At 42.0% G+C, this 22,742-nt stretch overlaps 1 protein-coding gene and 1 long non-coding RNA gene across 2 annotated transcripts in view; both read left to right on the top strand.

Annotated features, from left to right (window-relative positions):
- LOC141351529 (uncharacterized) overlaps window positions 1-22,282 on the top strand; it is a 107,595-nt gene extending 85,313 nt beyond the window's left edge. The window contains exon 2 of the long non-coding RNA XR_012359800.1: window positions 20,991-22,282. This is a non-coding gene — a long non-coding RNA (uncharacterized lncRNA). The remainder of the gene's footprint in view (window positions 1-20,990) is intronic.
- On the top strand, window positions 2,804-22,282 carry LOC141349163 (major histocompatibility complex class I-related gene protein-like). The gene is made up of 6 exons (XM_073858149.1): window positions 2,804-2,825; window positions 3,012-3,272; window positions 7,783-8,101; window positions 9,352-9,677; window positions 20,747-20,764; window positions 20,849-22,282. The coding sequence occupies exons 1-6, from the start codon at window positions 2,804-2,806 to the stop codon at window positions 20,890-20,892; spliced, it is 990 nt and encodes a 329-aa protein (XP_073714250.1). The 3' UTR covers window positions 20,893-22,282.
- Window positions 22,283-22,742: the final 460 nt, after the last annotated feature.

The raw sequence follows: 22,742 nt of genomic DNA, 5'->3' as shown, positions 1-22,742 counted from the left end.
AAAAACGTTGGACACATGAATATTCTTCAGATCCAGATCCAGTTAACAGTTTTCTGTTAAAAACAACATTGATCTGAATTATAAGGTTGGTGGTCTTCATTTTTTTTAGTGACTAGCATTACCAAACTTCATATAAACTATAATATAGGCCTACTTTTCACAAACAGATGCTCCTTTCTTCACTGTTAGAAAAAAAGTGAAAATATGTACCATATTTTTACATTTGTTTTCTAATGTGTCTAATCTATAAACACAACTTCTCACCGAACAGATCTGGAATATTATGCATATTTTGTCAATTTATCATTGCAAAGTCCTTAAGATCTGTCTGACCAAATAAAATGATGATCTAATAAAATTTCTATGAGCAGTAAATCACAATGTAAAACCTGATATTTCCTGCTGCCAGCAGGTGGCGCTATGACTGTGAATAATTCCATGTTGATGTGTTCAGGCCAGGACGCTTATTAATCATGTGAAGCGTAGGTCAGATTGCACATTGTATACCTGAGTTAGAACAACTTTCTGATTCATGGCGAAGACGCCGAAATTTGTCAGGCCACCACGGACACACCCTCCATCAAAAAGTCAACATCTTCGCAATTTAACATCGCAAAGGCCTTTAGATCATGGGTCTTCAACCGGGGGTCCGCGACGGAACTGCAGGGGGTCCGCCAAATGATGTTTGACCACAAGCTATTTTTTGCTAAAAACGTAAAATATATGTACAAAAAACGTTACATGTCCCCTTTAAGTTGTGCACGTGCGTGACCGCGAAGGCGCGCATTCAGTTTAGCAAGCGGACCAAAATAAAATATCTGAAGATTATTAACCCTTACGAAAATGAACCATGGTTTTACTACAGTTAAGACCAAAATACCATGGTTACTGTAGTAAAACCATGGTTATCACAAAATAACCATGGTTTTGACAACCATGATTTTCAAAAACCATAGTTAAACCATGGTTAGTGTAATCAATTGACCAAAAAACCATGGTTACTACACTTTTACCACAATAAAACCATGGTTAATTTTCGTAAGGGAATGTACACTTAGAAAGCAGCAGTAGCGACAAAAAAGGCATCATAAAACAGGTAAATCTTATAGGCATGTGTGTCTTTCTTTCAGAAAGTTATTTTAGAATCAGTGCGACATTGTCTCATCTAAGTTATATTTCTGAACTTGGACGCTGTTTCACGCTGTTCAGATTTAAAGCGCTAACTCAACAGGCAAATGACTACACACCGCGTCTGCATTATAAACTTTGACAAAACTATCGCTCGCATTTAAAAATGTATGAAACGCGCACCGTGATGGTGCTTTGTGCAAGATTCATACACTCTAAAAACAAACGGTGCTATACAGCACCAAAAGTGGTTCCTTGCTCGCAATCACAGAAGAACCGCTCCAAGTGCCACACAGCACCGGTGAAGCACCAGTGAAGCACCTGTGTACAACCATATAGTGCTATGTAGAACCATATGTGGTGCTATAGTGGTGCTATATGGCCCCTACACAGGTTCTACACAGGTGCTACACAGGTGCTTCACCGGTGCTATATGGCACTAAAAATGGTTCTTCTATGGTTACGATTCAAATCAACAGTTTTGGTGCTATATAGCACCGTTTGTTTTTTTAGAGTGTAGTCAGGTTGAAATCCGCCTCTCAAAAAGTTGCCCCAAAGAGATGCGCGCGGACTCAATGCATGTTGTTCTCCTGAGTCTGATATGAAGCTATGCAGAAAATAAACCTGCGTTACTCAAACTCATGATGATGATGATACACGAGAAAGACAACAAACCTCAAAATTATAAAGTAACACAACCTCTATCCCCACCAGAATAGAGTCTTTGTGTCATTCACCATGATCAATCATCTTTATAAACTGAAAGCCCAGGTTCAGGTAAATTCACAGTAAAATGAAAATCTATTACACTGCAAATACCTTAAAATAATATAATAAAATAATATTCATATAAAAACTAAATCTACTTTACCAAAAAAATTATGCATGCACAACAACAGCATAATAGTGTCAATGTACTGTCTTAATATATGGCTGTGTGACGATATGGTTTGTTTCTATTTATAAAACAGTTCCAGTCCTTGATTCTGATTGGTCAATAGTTGTACTTTACTCCACTTTGCGTTGTGCCTAATACAAAAAGGCAGCCCCTTGTACCTCACTGATTACTTAAATATCAGTTTTACACATTTGGTATCAGGGTGTCCCTGCTCCATGCCTCTTTCATCTAAGGGGTCCCCGACCCAAAAAACGTTGAAGACCCCTGCTTTAGATGACACAGACCAAATATGATGATTATCTGATTAAATCTCTAGGAGGAATTCTTTAAAGTATGAAGCCTTGGAAATGCCAAAATTTGCACAGAAATCGCAGAGAAAATTCAAAATGGTCGACTTCCTGTGGGTTTCAGAGCTTGGTTCCAAGGGACTTTTTTGTAGGTCTTGGATGTGATAGATGACCCTACCCAATTTCATATCTGTACGTTTTTCGTAGCGGGAGGGCTGTTCTCTTGAAATTTTGCAGGTGGCGCTATTGAGTTATTTCTACACACCCACTTCTAACTCCTATACCACATGTAAATTTTCGGTGCTTGTGACATGTGTGCAAAGTTTCATGAGTTTGAGCAAGTTTAGGCCTTCAAAAATGCGATTCATTTCGGAGAAGAAGAAGAATCTGAGCAAAAACATTAAATATTTTGGTAGGACATGCCCCACCTGGTAGATATGTGAGTCACAGTTGGTTATTCATAATTTGTTTTATCATTTTTCCTTTTGAAATGTTGTGCTGCGCGGCATCAGGTAACAGGCTTACAGTCCACCCTGTTTTATAAAGGCCCACTAACTCAAACATTTCTGGCATCACCCCTGGTGCAAGTTCGTCAGGTGCACACAGTTCTAGCACTGCAAATGGATGGCATTGCTGCTTTCACCTATATTTTTTCAATTATATTCTGTCTTACCTATTTTCAATATGTCTGTCCACAGGAACACACTCTCTTTTCCACTTCTATGCCGGTGTGACTGGAGACCCTAACATCCTAAAGGTCACAGGGGTTGCAAAGATCGATGATCAACAGGTTACATACTTTGACAGCATAACAATGAAGTCTGTGCCAAAGACAGAGTGGATTAAACAAAAAGGAGAAGATAAGTGGAACAGAACGTACGAGAATGGCATATTTTTCTATAATCGATATAAAAACTACATGCCCAATATAATGAAACTATTCAACCATTCCATGTCAGGTATGTTGACACAATGCAACCAACAAACATGCATACAACCAATGACCACTTATACTGTAATTTAAACTATTCAACTTTAGGCCTGTGTTTGTTAGAGTGCTTTTAGCATTTCTTATGATGCAAAAAGTTTGAAATAATAATGTAAATAAGAAGATTGTATATTTGCAGGTAAAAATGCTATAAACAAACATACCTCACATTTTTTATCATGTTTTCATTCTTGACTAAACAAGATATTTGTCAGGATTCGGAACAAGAAAGAACCCAAGCGCGGACGTGGATAGACAACACAGGACTTTATAAACAAAACAGGGTAAAAAAAACAGGAAAACAAAACCCACGACGGGGCAAACAGAACAAGGCAAACACAAATCTAACAAGACTACACAAAACACTATCACTTAAACAAAAGACTATCACTTAAACAAAAGACTATCACTTAAACAAATCACTAGGGATGGCTGCCGCGAAACTGACGTTTCGACACTGTGTCGAGATCCCGAAGCGTAGATGTTTCGAAACACTACTCCGAAATGTGATTTGAAACACCCATATGTCACGTGATGAAGTGATTCAAAACACCAAATTCACGTGACAATGGCTAAACGAAGCGGTGCATTTCACAAGTGTTTCGAAAGGTGGCGTACCTGTCGAATCTGCGTTGAATCTTAAACTGACAGGACACAAAGCTGACAATACATCATAGATGCGTTTTTGCCAAGATCAAATACTTTCAATTACTGAAAAGTAATTTTTCCTCATTTGTATGTAACTGTTAGGCTACTTACAAAAAAAATGCATGTCAGCAACAAGTGTCCCTTGTGTGAGAATGTTTTTGAAGGCTGGAGAAATTATATGTAAAAAAGAAGCTGGCTGAGTCAATCAACACAGAACAATTTATATATTTGAATAAAGATCTTTATATGTAAACAATGTGGCATATTGTGGCTTGATAAATTGTATATATCTTATTATTTATTTGGTATATCTCTATTCCATTTTTTTTTTATTAAATAGACCCGAATAGCCTATAGTTATCGACAATTGTGAGCCTAAAAGCTCGTGTAGTTGTCAAACAGATGTTAAAACAACAACAAAAAATATATATTTTATTATGATGACGTAGCGCATGCATTTGCTGGGTAATATCCTAATATCCTAATATCTTTGCATGAGAGTAAAGAACACTATCCACTCTCCCATTCAATCACTTGTGTCAATCAAACAACATGTGAGATCAAATTTGTCGGCGCTCATCTAAAAGCTTGCCAAGGCTGCTTCATGTAAAGACATGCAAATGACCACTAGGTGTCACCGTGGAGGCAGTTTCAGATTGATGTCTCGAAGCCTCGAAACAATACGGCACAATTAATTTAACTGTTTCAGTGTTTCACGAAGCCTCGCTCGGCCCATCACTACAAAACACTATCACTTAAACAAAACACTATCACTTAAACAAAACACTATCACTTAAACAAAACACTATCACTTAAACAAAACACTATCACTTAAACAAAACACTATCACTTAAACAAAACACTATCACTTAAACAAAACACTATCACTTAAACACAAGATATACACTTATATATATACATTTACCGGGTCAACCTTATATCCCTACAGCCTGTCCACACCCAACCACCCTCTCATCATGCTAACTTTGCCCTTCTCAATACCCGATCACCCAACAACAAAGCCCCAGTTCTCTGTAAATGAATCCTCGACAACACTTTGGATTTCCTTCTGCTCACTGAAACCTGGCATCAACCCAAAGATTTTTTCACCCTCAACCAAGCATCACCCCCTAGCTACAACTACATCAGTAAACCACGGCCCTCCCGTCTTGGAGGTGGCCTTGTCGTTATTTACAATCAGAAATTACGGATCTCAGAACTCACTCTCCCCTCAGTATCATCTTTCGAATCTGTTGCCTTCCAAACTGTTTTCTCCTTGACAGTTGTTCTTATTTACTGGCCACCTGAACCAAATGCCTCCTTTTTCTCTGATTTAACGGAACTCCTCACCCTAGCCTCATCCTTCTCTTCATGTCTGTTGCTACTCGGTGCCTTAAACATCCACATAGACTCCCCCACCTGCAAGGTCTCATCAGAATTCACCAAGGACTTCAAGTAAGGACTGGACAATTTTACTCTCACCCAATATGTCTAATTCTCCACCCATGAAAAAGGACATATCCTTGACCTAGTGTGTTCTTCAAACAAACTAGTGTTCAACCTCCATCCATCCCCCTTCCCCCTGTCTGATCATAAACTGATACGATTCACCATCCCTTCTCCAACCCCACGCTCCCGCCTCTCCAGAGAAATCACCTTCCGCAATCTTAAGTCAATCGTTCCCCCCATCTCTCTGATCTGCTCTCCACCACTCTTCACCTTGACTTAACCCTTACCTCACCTGATGATCTCACTAACCACTTTAACTCCATCTTGTCTACCGCCCTCAACACTCTAGCCCCGGTAAAAAAAAAAAATCACTTTTAGCACCCCTTCTCCCTGGTACACGCCTGCACTCCGGAAAATTAAACAAAATGGCCGCCAACTGGAATGTCTGATGATAAAACAACTTCTCACAGTCCACAACGAAGCCTATAAACTCCATCTTACCGCCTACAAAGATGCCCTCATTGCTGCCAAATCTGCATACCTCTCCACCATCTTCACCAACCCCTCCAAAAAACTGTAGAACCCTCTTCACCAAAATGAACAAACTAAGCCTCGGATCAGTACCTCTCTCTAATTTATTATATAAATAGACAATATTTGTTTTTGATTATAATTAGTTTGTTTAAAAGTAAGACATTTCAGGCTTTCTTTAGATGTATGTATCATGTTTGTGTGATGAGTATTTGCGGAGTTTCAACAGATTTTTGTAACGTGTTTTGAGAGACAGCTGGCGGAGACAGAAATGTCTGAATGTGCACCCTGTTTATTTTCTTTATTTGACAAAAACACAAAGATCTGTTGTTATTGTGAATGTACACAAATAAAAGAAGACACTTCACAATTTCAAATGATCTAAAACACGTAAGTGTATGATTATTAATGATGTATTTTAAAGGCATTCTAAGCGAATTTGCGAGACGATAGTTTTGGTTGACGTTTGATTTGTTTTCAAACAGACGGAGCGTAGCTAACTCCTCCCCCTCCCTTCCGTGCTATCATGAATGCGCCCAACCCCCACCCCCAAATCCTTTTTGTCGTTTATTGGCTGGAACACTTTGTTATGTTTCGTTGTGCTAGGTTTGGCCACTGTGTTGTTATTGCCGTTTGTGAAGCCTGGGCTGTCTACAGAGATCGCGTTTTTTTACAGTTTGATCAGCGGACAGGCAGCAAGCAGATAGTGAGGAGATGTTTGCTGTATGTAACAAAAAATGTTTTATGGTCTAAAACGCGTCAATTCGCTTAGAGCACCTTTAAGTTGATTCTGCTTTGATGAGGAGAAAACACGTCAAAACTAGTTTTTGGACCTCAGGGTGATTTACTGCAATGATTTTTCCCACTTAGTTGGTCAGAACAAAAGTGGATGTTACTTGTTAAGATGACATTTTTCGATTAAATTCTTATGTTGGTTATACTTTCAGAAAGTATACTGTACTCTGTGATTGCGTATGACAGTATCCACAGCGACGCGGTGATTGACATGTTCTCATCAATACTTGTGTTCATCCGCGCTGTTTCGTGCCAATGTACAACCCACGTAAAGTTGATAATTCTGCGATTAGCTCCAATTGCAGATTTCGAACAGAGATGGCGAAAAATAGGAAAAATGCCAGACTGAATTTTTAATGGCAACAAAATGGATTTCCTTAATGCTAAGCATTCTTATATTTTGCGTATGCAGTGCACAAATAAAAAGCTTGCTGAGCCACATAAGGGCTCAGAGCCGCGCAATGAGTAACACTGCTCTATAGAATCAGCTATGTTATTCCTCCTGACTAATAAAAGTTGGGAAGTTTTTCTCCTAGGGGTTTCTTTCAGCTGACATTGCCTTAACTTAGCAACCTCTTCTATACATTACATTATTACTATGCTCACTATACGGTTTAATCTTAGCCACTGTATTCTGCTGATTATGTTGTCAAAAAATTTTCTGTGTTCTCCTGCATCTATTAATGTAAAGCTGCTTTGAAATAATAAAAAAAATGACACAGACATGCACAAACACACATATAAGCATACACAACACACACAAAGAGGTACAAACATACAGGCACAAGCAAACACATGCAAGCACACACACACGCAAACATATATGTACAAACACAGAAACGCAACACAACACATCTTTCTTTCTTTTTTATCTTCTTTATCTCTTTTTATCTTCTTTCTCTTCTTTCTTTCTTTCTTTCTTTCTCTTCTTTCTTATCAATCTATCTACATTTCAGCTTTATACCATTTAGTTTTTTAGACTAGGCTTTCTCAAGCCAACATAAAAGTTGTTCACAAACTTTTACCTCATCTAGTTACATTTGTTGTTGTTTTCTCAGATGTTCACACCCTTCAGTTACTGTATGGCTGTGAGCTGGAGGATGATGGCACCAATAGAGGATATTTGCAGATTGGTTATGATGGAGAAGACTTCGACAGCTTTGATATGGAGAAGCTTAACTGGATTCCTGCGAATCCTCTTGCTGCCAACTTCAAGAAGATTTTGGATGCTAATGAAGTTCAGACAAAACATTTGAAAACAAATATGGAGATTAAATGTACTCAGTATTTGAAGCAGCATTTCAACTATGCCAACGACAATATGGAGAGAAAAGGTATGAAGATCATTAAAGTTGCTTTAAAATTCATGAGGACTTAGCAGGCAGTAATAATATATACATACAGAAGTGAAATCTTTTGTTTAAAGGGGTCATATGATGGTTTTTAAATCCAAACATTATGTTGTGTTTAGTTTGGTATAATAAAATGTGTCAATGTGGTTTATAATTTATAAAAAGTATACTGTTTATCACATACCATACATTATTGTAGCACCTCTCGTACCAGTCTTTCTAAAAGGTTTCAACTTTTACAAAGCTTATCGTTCTAAAAAGCGCAGTGTGCTCTGATTGGCCAGCTGACCAAATGCGTTGTGACTGGCCAAATACCTTAAGGCTTAACTTTTATTCCCTTCCATTGCATACTTCCCTTATTCTCGTAGATTTGGATGTGCATCATTGCTTACATTGCATGAGTGCCTACTAGTGGTAAAGCACTATGAAGAGTTTAGTTCGAAAACGAGATGATAAAAATTTTTTAATTTTTCAAAAAAAAAAATTTTTATTGTGAATTTCAATTAATATCAATCAAACTGCAGTTGTTTTTTATTTAAACCTTCATAACCAAAAAACAGCTAAACACAAAAAACCCATGAAAACATAATAATAAACATGTTTTGAAATTTGTTTAAATGAAACGCCCTTATCCAAAGATCACTTGGCGTGAATAGTGCTCTATGATTTCACACATAGCCCAATGCACAGCACAAATGATGAACTCACATAAACTCTCCACTGTTTAAATTTATTTACATTAAACGATAAACACATATAGACGCATTTCATTATTTAGTGCCGTGATGAGGACAGAAATATTATGACAGTGCCTGTAACTTTTTTTTACTTTGCTGTCGCATTATTTTAGCTAATTCTGAATGAAGGGAGACTGTTGACAGCGAGCCGTGTTGACAAAATTCAGGAAAAACTTCCTAATGTCAAATTTAAAACACCCACATACAGTATAATGGTTCTGATGCCCATGGATATGATAAATATATTCTGAATTCAAGAATTATTATTAAACAATATAATTGATATCAACGTATTGGGAAAAGCTTTTAACATCTTATTTTGGTTAACCACAACTTTAAAAACTCTGAGGGACTAACACCCAGGAATCCCAGGAATTACCTAAAATTGTCAGCCAATACTGTGCACATTGTTTTTGTTACTACATTAGTGTAATATAAATACTGTATAATATAATTTAAACAATTGTTTGGTAATATATTTGAATAGCGTTAGCCTACAAATATGTTTTTCCTTCTAATCCTCTTCTTCACTTCACTCTTTCTCACTAAATCTCTCTTTAGTTCCACCTTTGATCTCTCTACTGCAGAAAAACTCCTCGTCTCCAGTTATCTGTCATGCTACAGGTTATCCCAAAGACATCACAATGACTTGGATGAAAAATCATGAGGAGCTTTATGAGGATGTGGATGTCAGTTCAACTTTACCTAATGAAGATGGATCATTCCAGAAGAGCATCAGCCTCTCAGTAAATACTGAGGAGTGGAAGAAGCATCCAGATGTCTACAGATGTGTCGTTCAACATGTGGGAGCAGAGAAAGAGATTGTTGTTCTTCTGAATGAAAACAACATCAAGTCTAACTCGGGTATGTGTGAGTAAAGAGTTGTTACACCATCTGTATCTTACAAAAATGTATAACTGAAGACTATAAAACACAATGCTAAACTAGTAAATATTGTGTTATTTGTCACAATATTACTTTCTGAAATCAGTATTGAGCTGGTTATGTTAATGTTTGAAGTAGATTTTCTGTAAGTCATCACAATTTTATGGCCGTCTAAAAATATCAGTTAATAACTAGTGATGCACCAATGTATCGGTCGGCGATATTTATCGGCCGATTTTTGATGAATTTGAAACCATCGGCATATCAACAATAGCACGAGAAAGGCCGATACCGATTGTTTATTAATTAACTGGATAAAGAAATCCATTATATGTAAAAAATGAGTTAATGTTGTTAATAAAATAAATGCTGAATAGCAAAAACCACCTTTGAAGGTTGTCATGCTGTCTTAATATATTTGTTTTAGCTTAATTTGTGCCTCTCTTATTATGTTGGTCAGTTGAATGTTAATTAGATCCAATCCATGTTCAGTCAAAATAATTTGATGCAGAAATAAACTAGCTAATAGACCAACTGTATAGTATTGTATGCAAGTGTTTAATATGGGCATCGGTATCGGCCAGAAGTTGTCTGTTTAAATCGGTATCGGTCCAAAAAAAATCCTATCGGTGCATCCCCTATTAATAACCCTGCTGAAAAAAAAACAATAAAACCATTACAGAAAATTCTAATGGTTTCCATTAAAATACCAATAGGAACCATTAGCATTTACCATTAAAACCACTAAACTGTGTTAAAAGTGTGTTTTGGGCCATATTCCATTAGAACCAATACATAGAACCAATACATACCATTAAAGACCAACAAAGACCAATACACTGTAGTGTGTTTTGGGCCATATTCCTTTAGAATCAATAAAATTCCCAATAAAACCAATATAATTTTTGTGATGTGTCTATTGTTTTTTTTTAGAAGGAAAAGCAATATCGCTTGAGTAGAATATAGCTTTATCAGCACATGTGTGATTAGGCTAGAGTGGCCTTGTGCCAGAGGCAATCACAGCCATACTACTAGAGCCATATCACGCAACTACGAAAGCAATATTGTGTTTTTACAACAGTTCGATGGCACAAGTGTGTAGATAAATCATAAACAACAACTGGGTGGCTTTGAAACTCTCTTTTGTTCTGAACTACATCCGTCTGCCATGGATTTTTCTTCAGCTTCTTAATCATGTATTGCACATGATCTCCTTCACAGTAACATGCCCCTGATTGCACCATCTATTGTTAATAAACAGTACGACTCCTTTGCTTGTTCCACGGCGTCTACAATACCGGTCCGCTCTTAGTAAATTCCGGTAGATCCACATTAGCGTTTGGGCTTTTCTTGGTCAGCCAGGTTTGAGAGGCAAAAAACTGAACTCCCTGAACATCCTCCTTACAAGGGCAGCCAGCTCGTCCAACTTTTTAGTCAGACAATTCACATTCCCCATCACTATTGACGGAATCCACTTTCTTTTGTGAGGATCCGACAAGCTGACTTTTTAATTTTCTAAAGTTCAGTGCAAGACCTTAGAGTAAGACCTTAGGGCATAGTGTGAATATTGGGACAGGCCCTTACCTACAGTACTATAGAGGGTATGCAACAACGTCACTTTTTCGCGTGACCACCCCAGAACTCGCCATGTTGAGTGGCAAAACATTCAACAAAATGGCTAGTTTTCATAGCAGCTGCGGTGAAAACACCAGTAAAACTGACTATTATCAGCTTAAATTGAATTTAGTTGACAACTTGCCAAACAACCAGTAGTCTGTGGACATTGTCATATGGCCAGACATTGCTTTTCCTTACATATATGTTTGTCTTGCCAAACACTATTAAACCATCCCACCTTTGTAGAACCCAAGGCATAATGGATGTTTTTTAATGAAGGCTTACTGACAAAACTTTACAATTACACAGAATAAGAGTATTCATTGTTGTATTTCTATAGGATTTTTTATCCCAAAATTTTACATACCTGACATATGGCTACTGCTGCTGATTTACGTCTTTGAGTGTTTTTTTTTTGCAGTCTGTTAGCACAGTCGGTCACACAACAACTACTTTTTCCATTTTAGACGAGTCTTCCACGTTATGCTAATGCTTTTGCTTAGACTTTTTGCCACTCAGTGGGCATAACCAAAGTCACTTTCGCCGAAGGTGACATCACGTGCATGCCCTCTATACTACACTGTGATTAAAAGTTACACCCTCTATCATTGGGTGTACATTAGGGCGGTGTTATTAAAATGTTCAAACCAGTATGACGTCTAACTGCATGGACGTGTTGAACAAGCTGTTTTAGGTAGGCTTGGATGAGGCTTCACTTTTAAAAAGATCTCTTTGGATTTTAAAGTTTTTGCAACTTTACAGATCTTTTATGTGCACAGACATCATTTAACACTCTAAAAACAAAATGAGGAAGGCGTAAACTGGAACTTCAGGTCACTCACATTTATCTATGATTGGAAAAAGCTGCCAACAGAGTGAATGGTAACAGGGCCGGAGTGGGACTCTTTTTCAGCCCTGGAGTTTTATGCCTTAGACCGGCCCACTTTAGTTCACGACTGATTATTAAAATAATATCATGAAACCCTCAGAAGTATAAGTCTGCAGTAGTGCACTGTTCCCTTTCAGTCGGTCACTACGACGTCACGTCGTGACCGACGAATTGGGAACCGCTTCGCGGGTGACCTATCTGCTTCGAGAAACCTTTAAAACGCCAATGAACTTGGCATGCAGATAATTGCATCTGCCGGCGCCGCCCCGCCGCACAGCTATTTAATGAGCGGCAGGTGCAGTTATCAAATCAGCTTTTTAGCTTCGAAAGCTGGCAGACAAACACTGCTCACGAGAAGCTGCTCTGATCCTGTGAAATAGATCTCTGCGTGTCAGTTGGTTGGGCGAAGGCACCACAGCGAGGCTCGCGAGTGTTTTCCACCTCTTTCTTTTCACTCTCTTTTATTTGAGTGTGTGCGTTCTCCTCCCTGTGTGCTTCATCAACTACACAGCTAAAAGAGTGATTTCCCCTAAAAGAGCTGCAGCTGAACTTGCGTCTTTTTAAAGACAGCCGTTCACTGCTCACGGGCGTTAAAGCGTCTTTTTAAAGATGTCTTTTCGTCCGTGTTCGACTTCTGGATGCGGCAAATACATGGGTCCTCGCGATGGACATGATCGCTGTCTCTCATGTCTGGGTCTCCAGCATGCTGAAGCGGCTTTCATGGGAGGGACATGCTCCGCTTGCGAGAGCCTGACTCTTGCGGATCTGCGGGGTCGTGTGGCGTTTCTCCGGGAACGCCGCCCTCCGTTGCTGATCACCGCTAAGAAGGCGGCTGTGAAGCTACGGAGAGACGACCTCCGCCTCACGGTGCTGAATCGGCAAGCTGGTTCGTCCAGCGGCCCTCAGCCACCGGATCCGCAACCATCTGAGGTTCCGATGGAGACGGAGAGCGCGCGTTCTGCGTCGCTTTCTACCTCTGTCGGACCTCCCGAGGATTCGGTGTCTGTCGTAACATCGGAGGGGGGGCCGTCACTTTCGGACGTGGATCCCGAGCCTCTCCCTCCTTCGGGAAGGGTTGCGGTTCCCGATCTCGACCCGGAGATGACGGCCATGCTCGCTCGGGCCGCGGAGACGGTCGGGTTGGAGTGGAGAGCTCCTCCCCCTCCCGTACCGTCCCGCCTAGACGATTGGTACTTTGGGGCTGCACGGGCTTCACAGTCTTCCCCACCGGTACCTTTCTTTCCCGAGGTGCATGATGAGCTGACTCGGACGTGGAAAACCCCGTTTTCCTCCCGGAACCGTCCGCATCAGCCATCACCCCTCACCTCCCTCGATGGGGGGGGCCGCTAAAGGGTATGCCGGTATCCCGACAGTGGAGCGCTCGGTAGCGATGCAGTTGTGTCCTGCCGGCGTCTCCTACTGGAAGGACCGTCCTACCCTTCCCTCACAGGCCTGCAGGCATTCGTCAGCTTTGACGGAGTCTGCATATCAGGCTTGTGGGGAGGCGGCCTCTGCCATACATGCCATGGCTTTGTTGCAGGTTCATCAGGCTAAGGCTCTGAAGGACCTGCACGAGGGAGGTCACGATTCGGCGGTCTTTAAAGACCTGCGTGCGGCTACGGATCTGGCGCTACGTGCGACCAAGACCACCGCACAGGCCGTCGGTCGTGCTATGTCCACCTTGGTGGTCCAGGAGCGCCACCTCTGGCTGTGCCTTGCGGACATGCGGGATGCCGATAAAACTCGGCTTCTAAACGCCCCGGTGTCCCAGGCCGGCCTGTTCGGCGAGGCGGTGGAAGACTTCGCACAACAGGTCTCCGCCACCCAGAAGCAGACTGAGGCTCTGGCTAACATCATGCCGCGTCGGAAGAGACCAGCACCTGCCCCGTCGACGTCGGCACCTCAGTCTGCCCCTCGCCGAGGGCGTCCTGCAGCGGCGGCCGCCTCCGTTCCTCATCGGGGCCGTCCAAGAAAGCGAGGAACCGGCCGTCAGCAGCCCGCCCCGCCCGCTCAGCCCGCTAAGCCTGGTGGAAAGCGAAAATCTAAGCGGCCCTGAGATGGGCGACCTGGAGGTGGAGGGGATCGCTCTTCGGGAGATGGTGAACGCACCACTCCCCCCCCCGGAGGAGGACCGGGTGGGGAATCTTTGGTTTTCTTTAATTTCTGTTCCGCCGGCTTTTCAGCCGGCACCCACAAAACCACAAAAAGAGCGAATTCCTCTTCCTCCTCCAGGTCATCAGAGGCAGTCGGGTGTGACGGATGGGCTCATAACCCTACGTTCTCCCCCTTCTCTCTCGCCAAAGGATGTGTTAAGCGCACCGAGATATCTTCATCAGAGTCTTCCCCGCGCAGCCATCCATCAGCGGAGTCAGGTGAGTGCTCATTCTCACAATACACATGTCAACGCAGCCCAAGAGAGCGCGTCATCGAGCACCGCCGTTCCGCTCGCCGCGGGTACTACGATTGTGCCGTTAATTCCCCTCGCCCGGTATCTGGAAGCTTGGCAACAACTTCCCAGTCCGTCGCGCTGGCTTTTACGCACGATCCGTCTTGGTTATGCGATACAATTCGCCCGGCGACCTCCCAAATTTACGGGCATCCGTTTCACTATAGTGAAACCCGCCGATGCGCACGTACTACGTGCAGAAATTGCTGTCTTATTGGCGAAAGACGCGATTCAGCCGGTTCCTCCAGCCGAGATGAGGTCAGGGTTTTACAGCCCTTACTTTATTGTACCCAAGAAAAGCGGCGGGTTGCGACCGATCCTGGATCTGCGCGTTCTGAATCGAGCACTTCACAAGATGCCGTTCAAAATGCTTACGCAGAAAACCATATTTCAATGCATTCGCCCACAGGATTGGTTTGCAGCCATCGACCTGAAGGACGCGTACTTTCATGTTTCAATCCTTCCCCGGCACAGGCCGTTTCTCCGCTTTGCGTTCGAGGGAAAAGCATATCAGTACAAAGTCTTACCGTTCGGGCTCTCTCTCTCTCCCCGCGTCTTCACAAAAGTGGCAGAGGGTGCTTTAAAAACTCTCAGAGAGAGCGGTGTTCGCATCTTGGCATATCTCGACGATTGGCTCATTATAGCACAGTCGCGTCAAATGCTTTGCACTCATCTAGATCGGGTGCTCAAACACCTCGCCCGTCTCGGTCTTCAGGTCAACCGAGAGAAGAGCAAACTGTGCCCGACACAGAAGATCTCTTTTCTCGGCATGGAATTGGATTCGGTCAATCTTACAGCACGCCTCACGGAGGCGCGCGTTCAGTCGATTCTGGCTTGCTTGAATACGTTTTCGGGCAAGACTGCGGTCCCTCTGAAACAATTTCAGAAATTACTGGGGCATATGGCTGCAGCCGCGGCTGTAACGCCACTCGGTTTGCTGCATATGAGACCGCTTCAGCATTGGCTTCACGACCGAGTCCCGAGGAGAGCGTGGCTAACCGGCTTTCACCGTGTCACGATCACACCGAAATGCCGTCTCACTTTCACCCCGTGGTCAGACCCAGCGTTTCTCAGGGCGGGGGTGCCACTGAGACAGGTCTCCAGACATGCAATAGTATGCACAGATGCCTCCAACACGGGGTGGGGTGCCACGTATGGCGAGCTTGCAGCTTCAGGAGTATGGACATCACCCCAGCTGCATTGGCACATAAATTGCCGAGAACTGTGGGCTGTATATCTTGCGCTCGTCCGCTTCAGCAGCGAGTTGAGAGGCAAAGATGTATTAGTTCGCACAGACAACATTGCGACTGTTGCGTATATCAATCGCCAAGGCGGAGTGCGCTCTCGTCACATGTCGCATCTCGCCCGCCATCTCCTCTTTTGGAGTCAGAAGAATCTGAGGTCTCTTCGTGCCATTCACATCCCGGGGTCGCTCAACGTAGCGGCAGACGCGCTTTCCCGAGCAGCGCGCCCCGGCGAATGGCGACTCCACCCTCAATCGGTCCAGCTGATTTGGAGACGTTTCGGCAGAGCGCAGATAGATCTGTTTGCATCTCCAGAAACAACCCACTGTCACCTATTTTATTCACTGAACGAGGGATCACTCGGCGTGGATGCATTGGCGCACAGCTGGCCGAGAGGTCTTCGCAAATACGCATTTCCCCCAGTGCGCCTCATTGCACAGACATTGTGCAAAGTCAGGGAGGACGAGGAGAAAATTCTTTTAGTTGCTCCATATTGGGCCACCAGGAGTTGGTTTCCAGAGCTCACTCTCCTCGCGACAGCCCCTCCCTGGAGGATTCCCCTGAGGAGGGACCTTCTGTCTCAAGAAGGGGGCACATTATGGCACCCCCGTCCCGATCTGTGGAACCTCCATGTGTGGTCTCTGGACGGGGCGCGGAGGTTGTAGGTGATTTACCCCCGGCGGTATCTAACACCATCGCTGCAGCGCGAGCGCCGTCTACGAGACAGGCGTATACGCTGAAATGGAACCTGTTTGTTGTTTGGTGTACTTCTCAACGAGAGGACCCCCGAGAATGCCCGATCAATATTGTGCTTTCATATCTCCAGCACCGCTTGGAGAAGAGGCTGTCACCGTCTACTATTAAAGTAGATATCGCGGCAATATCCGCGCATCACGCACCCATAGACGGTAGATCTGTGGGTCAGCACGATCTGGTCATTAGGTTTTTAAGAGGTGCACGGAGGCTCAATCCTTCGCGTCCTCCCTCTATTCCTCCTTGGGACCTGTCCATGGTGCTGAACGCTCTCAGGGACTGCCCGTTCGAGCCTCTGCAGACGGTGAGTGTCAAGTTTCTCACTATGAAGACTTTGATGCTCCTCGCACTGGCTTCTATTAAGAGGATAGGGGATCTTCATGCATTCTCGGTCAACGATTCGTGCCTTCAGTTCGGGCCGGCTGAATCCAGCGTTACACTGAGACCCCGGCCGGGCTACGTGCCTAAAGTTCCCACCACTCCCTTTAGGGATCAAGTGGTGAACTTACAAGCTCTGCCTTTGGAAGAGGCAGACCCAGCTATGGCTTTGTTATGTCCTGTACGTGCACTACGTGTGTATGTGAATCGCACTCAAAGCTTTCGGACCTCAGAGCAGCTCTTTGTCTGTTACGGTGGTCAGCAGAAAGGGAGAGCTGTCACTAAACAGAGGATGTCTCACTGGATTGTAGACACAATCGCCCTGGCTTATGAGAAACAGGGCATTCCCTGCCCTTTTGGTTTGAGAGCCCATTCAACCAGAAGCGTGGCTTCATCTTGGGCTTTGGCTCGTGGTTCCTCGCTTTCAGATATTTGTAGAGCTGCTGGCTGGGCGACACCTAATACGTTCACTAGATTCTACAGTGTTCGTGTTGAGCCGGTATCCTCTCGAGTTCTCTCATCAGATCAGTGAGAACATCGAGGAACGGCTCCTGTGTCGGCTTGGAGCCTTTCTTTTTGGCTGCGCAGAAACCGCACCAGTATGGAAGGCCATTATGGCAAAAACTTTACAAAAAATGTTTTTTGTCTTTTTCCACCGCTTGGCGGCCGATGTTGCGGAGCATCGGCTGCCAGCCTCTCACTGGATGTATTCTTGACTATCTGGGTGAGGCTAGCGCCCACATTGCGCCCCCTAGTGGTTTCTTTGTGAGTATTTCCGTGGAAAGTTTGTGATTTACCACGTTTCCCTTAGCGGAGTTCGTTCCGCGCCTCTCTAGTGTTGCTAAGAGAGTGTTTTTTTTATAGACCTCGTGTCTTTTTATCCATCACCTTAGTGGTAGACCCCTAGAGGGTTTTTCTTCCGCAGCGATCTTAGTCCCGCCTGACGAGTTCGCTTCCCAGTTCGCCTAGTCACTATCGTGGGTTAAGGAACAAGTAGTGACCGGCCTCTGCTTCAACCCCATTTCCGTTCCCTTAAAGAGGAGAGTCGGAGAGTTTACGCAGGCACTGGAAGGGTCAGCTTCAGTGGCGCTTTGGTAGGGATTCCCAATTCGTCGGTCACGACGTGACGTCGTAGTGACCGACTGAAAGGGAACGTCTCGGTTACATATGTAACCCTCGTTCCCTGAAGGAAGGGAACGGAGACGTCACGTCCCGTCGCCACAGTTTGCTGTTCCACTGCTGATATCGGCCGGACAATTTTTTCTTTCTGGCCAGCTTTCTCAGCAAAAAATAGCTGATTTGATAACTGCACCTGCCGCTCATTAAATAGCTGTGCGGCGGGGCGGCGCCGGCAGATGCAATTATCTGCATGCCAAGTTCATTGGCGTTTTAAAGGTTTCTCGAAGCAGATAGGTCACCCGCGAAGCGGTTCCCAATTCGTCGGTCACGACGTGACGTCTCCGTTCCCTTCCTTCAGGGAACGAGGGTTACATATGTAACCGAGACGTTCTCTGCAGCCTTGCAATTCATTGTATTTTTCAAATATATAATTTTCTATTCAATGCAAATGCAGTAGCCTAAACAATTATAATTTTGCCATAATCATGCAGCCCTACCATAAGACATTTTAATATTACTCAAGTAAACACAGAAACTAAAGGAAACAAATGTGTTGGTGTTTTCCCCTATATTTCTGTTTCTAAAAAAAAATGGTGGGTCTTGAGATTACCTGATAAGGTTTGGAAACCTCTGATCTACAATACACAAGCAAGATTTATCAAGTATGCATTGGAAACAAATGCACAAAATTGGTATCTTTTTTTTTAGTACTTAGATCATGTCTATTGCCAAATAACGTAGGCTAAGGTATAGGCCTACATTGTGTTAAAAAAAGAAAACATCATGAAACATACTTTTGAACATACTTTGTTTTCCAATAAACTGATGAGTTTTGCATCAAATAGATTTTTGTTCCTCTTGCAATAAACAATGAATAATGACTACTCTTATAGGATTCATTGTTACATCTATGACTTGGATAAAAAAATATGATTTGTAAAGCCTTTCCTTTTAGAGGTTGTTCGTATCAAGACACGCTCAAGTTTATTTTAATTTTATACCACGGGTCTGTTGAATGCTGCATTCTGATTGGCTGAGAAATGATCTATGGGTGTTGATTATTTTTCTGTAAACCGCACACCTAATTTTTCAAATGTCTTAAAAATAGCCACCAGAGCAATGTTTGTGGTAACCGTGTAAGCGGAATAATTGACTCCGGTCCTTTGAAATATTTGAAAATAATGCACACCTGTGGTGTAACGGCACTCCGCTTCGCGTCATGCTGCATTACCACCTTGGTGTGCATTATTTTCTTATAATTCAATGGCCCGTCGTCAATTATTCCTTACATAGAGGCGCGGCCGGCATGCGCACTCTCAAATATAGACACGTGGCCGGCGAGCGCACTCAAATATAGACGCGTCTGAAACAAAACTGGTGTTCACAAGTAAGTGCGTTGTAAAGTGGCACGTCCTGCTTTTTCCATGCGTTTTAGATCTTAATGAACCCTAATGCAAGAATTCTTCCAATAAGTGGTCGGGACTAGGGACACAATCAACTTGGGCATAAAGCGGCGGGGACATCTCCCACCCGCAACTACGCGAATGGGGCTGCTGTGAGTGCTGGCAGCCTAGGGACAGCAACCTACCTTCATCCCAGTGACATGACAACACCGGCCCTTGTGGGCAAAAAACAGATCGGCCCACCGGGAATCCTCCCGGTTCTCCCTATGGCCAATCCGGGCCTGAATGGTATCACACATTCAGTTGCACATGCCCTATTCCGTTGGAAGATCAGAGCTATTGATTTGTAAACTTTTGAGTTGGCAAATAGTGCAATGAAAACAATCATTCTCTCTTTATCTGAAGTGTTTACATGCATCCTCTTTCCGAATTGCCCTTGAAAGGTAGCAAAAACGCATCTTGAAATTATTATACAGGAGGTCTGGCACTGGTAAGGCCACTGGCTCAGCTTCACCCACGTCCACGTCCCACCTCTTTACTCATTTTCGTTTTATCCGAGTGATTCATGGTGATGCATAGCCAAGATGGCCATGACAGGCTCCACCCATATTGGCTTCAAAAAAGCTCTTCACAAACCTAATATGGCACCACATTCATATTATTTTACAGTCTATGGTTCCGACATTGAAAACAAACCACTAAAAGGGTTACCTGTCATTCTGAGCTTCTAGTCTGTATTGGAAGCAAGAAGTTTCTCACAAAAGAGGCTTTTAAAGACACTCCGTTGTTGTTTTCTAGTTTTCGTTTTTTCAAACTTGTGCCGTCGAACTGTATTTTAAAAGCAATATCGCTCTCTCAGTCGTGTGATATAGCTCTATATGATAGCACTAATAAAGCTATATCACACTCCTACTTGAGTGATATTGCTTAAATATATTATGCTGATTGATTGCAGCTTCTGACAGCATCATTGTGAAATGTTTGGTGTTCATCACTATTGCAATCGTTGTTGGCTGTGCGGTGGCTCTTGCTGTCTTTGCCGCTAAAAAGGGGCTGGTGTGGGGAAAGACCACACCGGTTAAAAGCCTAATTTCAGCAGGTGAATTCAGTTTTATAAATATTACTGGTAATTGTTTAAAAGTAATGTGTTAGTTGTAATTACTATTACCACAGTTTTTATTTATTTTTTATATTTACAGGCTATGTGAAGGGCAATAGTAAGTATTGTTTTATAAGTTCTTACAGTATGCCATTTTGTTTGCTTACAGTTTCTTACAATTTTTTTTTCTTTTATTTCACAGCCTGCATAGAAATTACCGATGAACCTCTTCGAAATTCAACATAAACATGATTTTGTTTTGTTTATTTTACATATAGATTTTCAATCATTCAAGATAAGTAATGTAACTTCAATATATCATACACAACTAACACAATGTTTAGATCTGTGTTTTTACGTCATGTATACTTCATGCAGATTGTTTGTATATTTTATAGGTAGTTCTTAAAGGGACCCCCCCCACACACACACTTTTTTTAACATTTTCCAACTCCCCTAGAGTTAAACATTTGATTTTTACTATTTTGGAATTCATTCAGCTGATCTCCGGGTCTGGCAGTACCACTTTTAGCATAGCTTATAATATCCATTTAATTTGATTAGACCATTACATCGCGCTAAAAAATAACCAAAGACTTTCGATATTTTTCCTATTTAAAACTTGACTCTTCTACAATTACATTGTGTACTAAGACCGGCAGAAAATTAAAAGTTGCAATTTTCTAGGCCGATATGGCTAGGACCTACAGTATACTCTCAAACTGGCGTAATAATCAAAGACTTTGCTTCCATAACATGGCTGCAGGAGGCGCAATGATATTACGCACTGCCCGAAAATAGTCCCCTTTTTTACTCAAACATGCTGCAAATCCATGTTGAGTTTATTACTCATATTTTCTCATATCTATACATATATGTGTATTATATGCCATTTAACATTTGATTTCTATTGTTGTTTACTTTTATGTTGTGTCTTTAGTGTTATGTAGTGTTCCTCTAACTCAGTGGTAGATAATTGCATTGGTGGTGCAAAAGGTTTTGGGTTTATGAACACATACAGATAAAATGTATACTTTGTCATGCACTGTTGCTTTGGAGAAAAGTGCCAAATGGTAAATAGATAAATATAATACATTGATCTGTATTGGGACTTTCTTGATATCAGATTTTTAACTACACAATTATCATGGCCAGTATGGAAGGTATTTTGGTCTTTTTTATAATTAATTGATTAAATCATAAAATTAAAAATTAAAATTGCAAAATATGTCCCACATTTGATAAAATAAAAATACTTGGGCATGAATAAAAAGCCTTTTAAAAAATGTATTTACAGATTTGCCTTTTTATTTAAATATTGGCTGTCTTGCCTCAAGATTATATGGAAAATGAAATGTCAAATCATCAATTTTATTTTATTTTTCAATTTGGCCAGAATGATGCTTCATCACGTTGAAAATGAAATTATTTAATTTAATGTTTAAATTTTTATTTTAGCATGTAATTTTTAAATTTGGGACATATTTAGCGATTACATTTTTTATTTTATCATTTAGTTAATTAATTTTAAAAAGACCAAAAATACCTTCCATAGGCCAGAAGTCACAATTTTATATAATAAAATCACAATCTGTTTAAATGTATTTTTAAATAAATAAATAATGCTATCAAATTCTATCTTCAGTTTTTTTAATTTAAAGAGTTCACACTAACATGTTATCAGATATGATAATGAATGCATATATGACAGAGTCCTCCCCTCCTGGGATAAAAATAGTCTCACCCCATGGCTTCAATATTTGACGACACTTGACCATGCGTCAATATGTTGACGCGGAGGGTATACCTTTCGCGTCATTTTTTGACGAACTGGGGACTTCAATACTATTAAGTCCGTTGCATTATTTTTCCTATTTTCTTACCATTTTCTACCATTTTCGCGTCGGTTAAGGGTTAGATTTACATAATGACATCCCTACCCAAACCTTTCCCTAACCCCAATGCCAGGCGACAACTGTTTAATTTCGCGTACCTAATAGTATTGAAGTCCCCAGTTCGTCAAAAAATGACGCGAAAGGTATACCCTCCGCGTCAACATATTGACGCATGGTCAAGTGTCGTCAAATATTGACGCC

Source organism: Misgurnus anguillicaudatus, chromosome 20, assembly GCF_027580225.2.
Source record: "Misgurnus anguillicaudatus chromosome 20, ASM2758022v2, whole genome shotgun sequence".
Lineage (NCBI taxonomy): Eukaryota > Metazoa > Chordata > Actinopteri > Cypriniformes > Cobitidae > Misgurnus > Misgurnus anguillicaudatus.
Note: the sequence above shows the minus strand (reverse complement) of the source record. Positions and strands in the feature narration are given on the sequence as shown.

Bases quoted from the DNA above. Each gene is read 5' to 3' on its own strand.
- LOC141349163 (XM_073858149.1), top strand. From the start codon at position 2,804: ATGTTGTGCTGCGCGGCATCAG. The intron at 3,273-7,782 runs GTATGTTGACAC...TTGTTTTCTCAG, and splicing joins ATTCAACCATTCCATGTCAG to ATGTTCACACCCTTCAGTTA. The intron at 8,102-9,351 runs GCAGGCAGTAAT...TTCACTTCACTC, and splicing joins TTAAAATTCATGAGGACTTA to TTTCTCACTAAATCTCTCTT.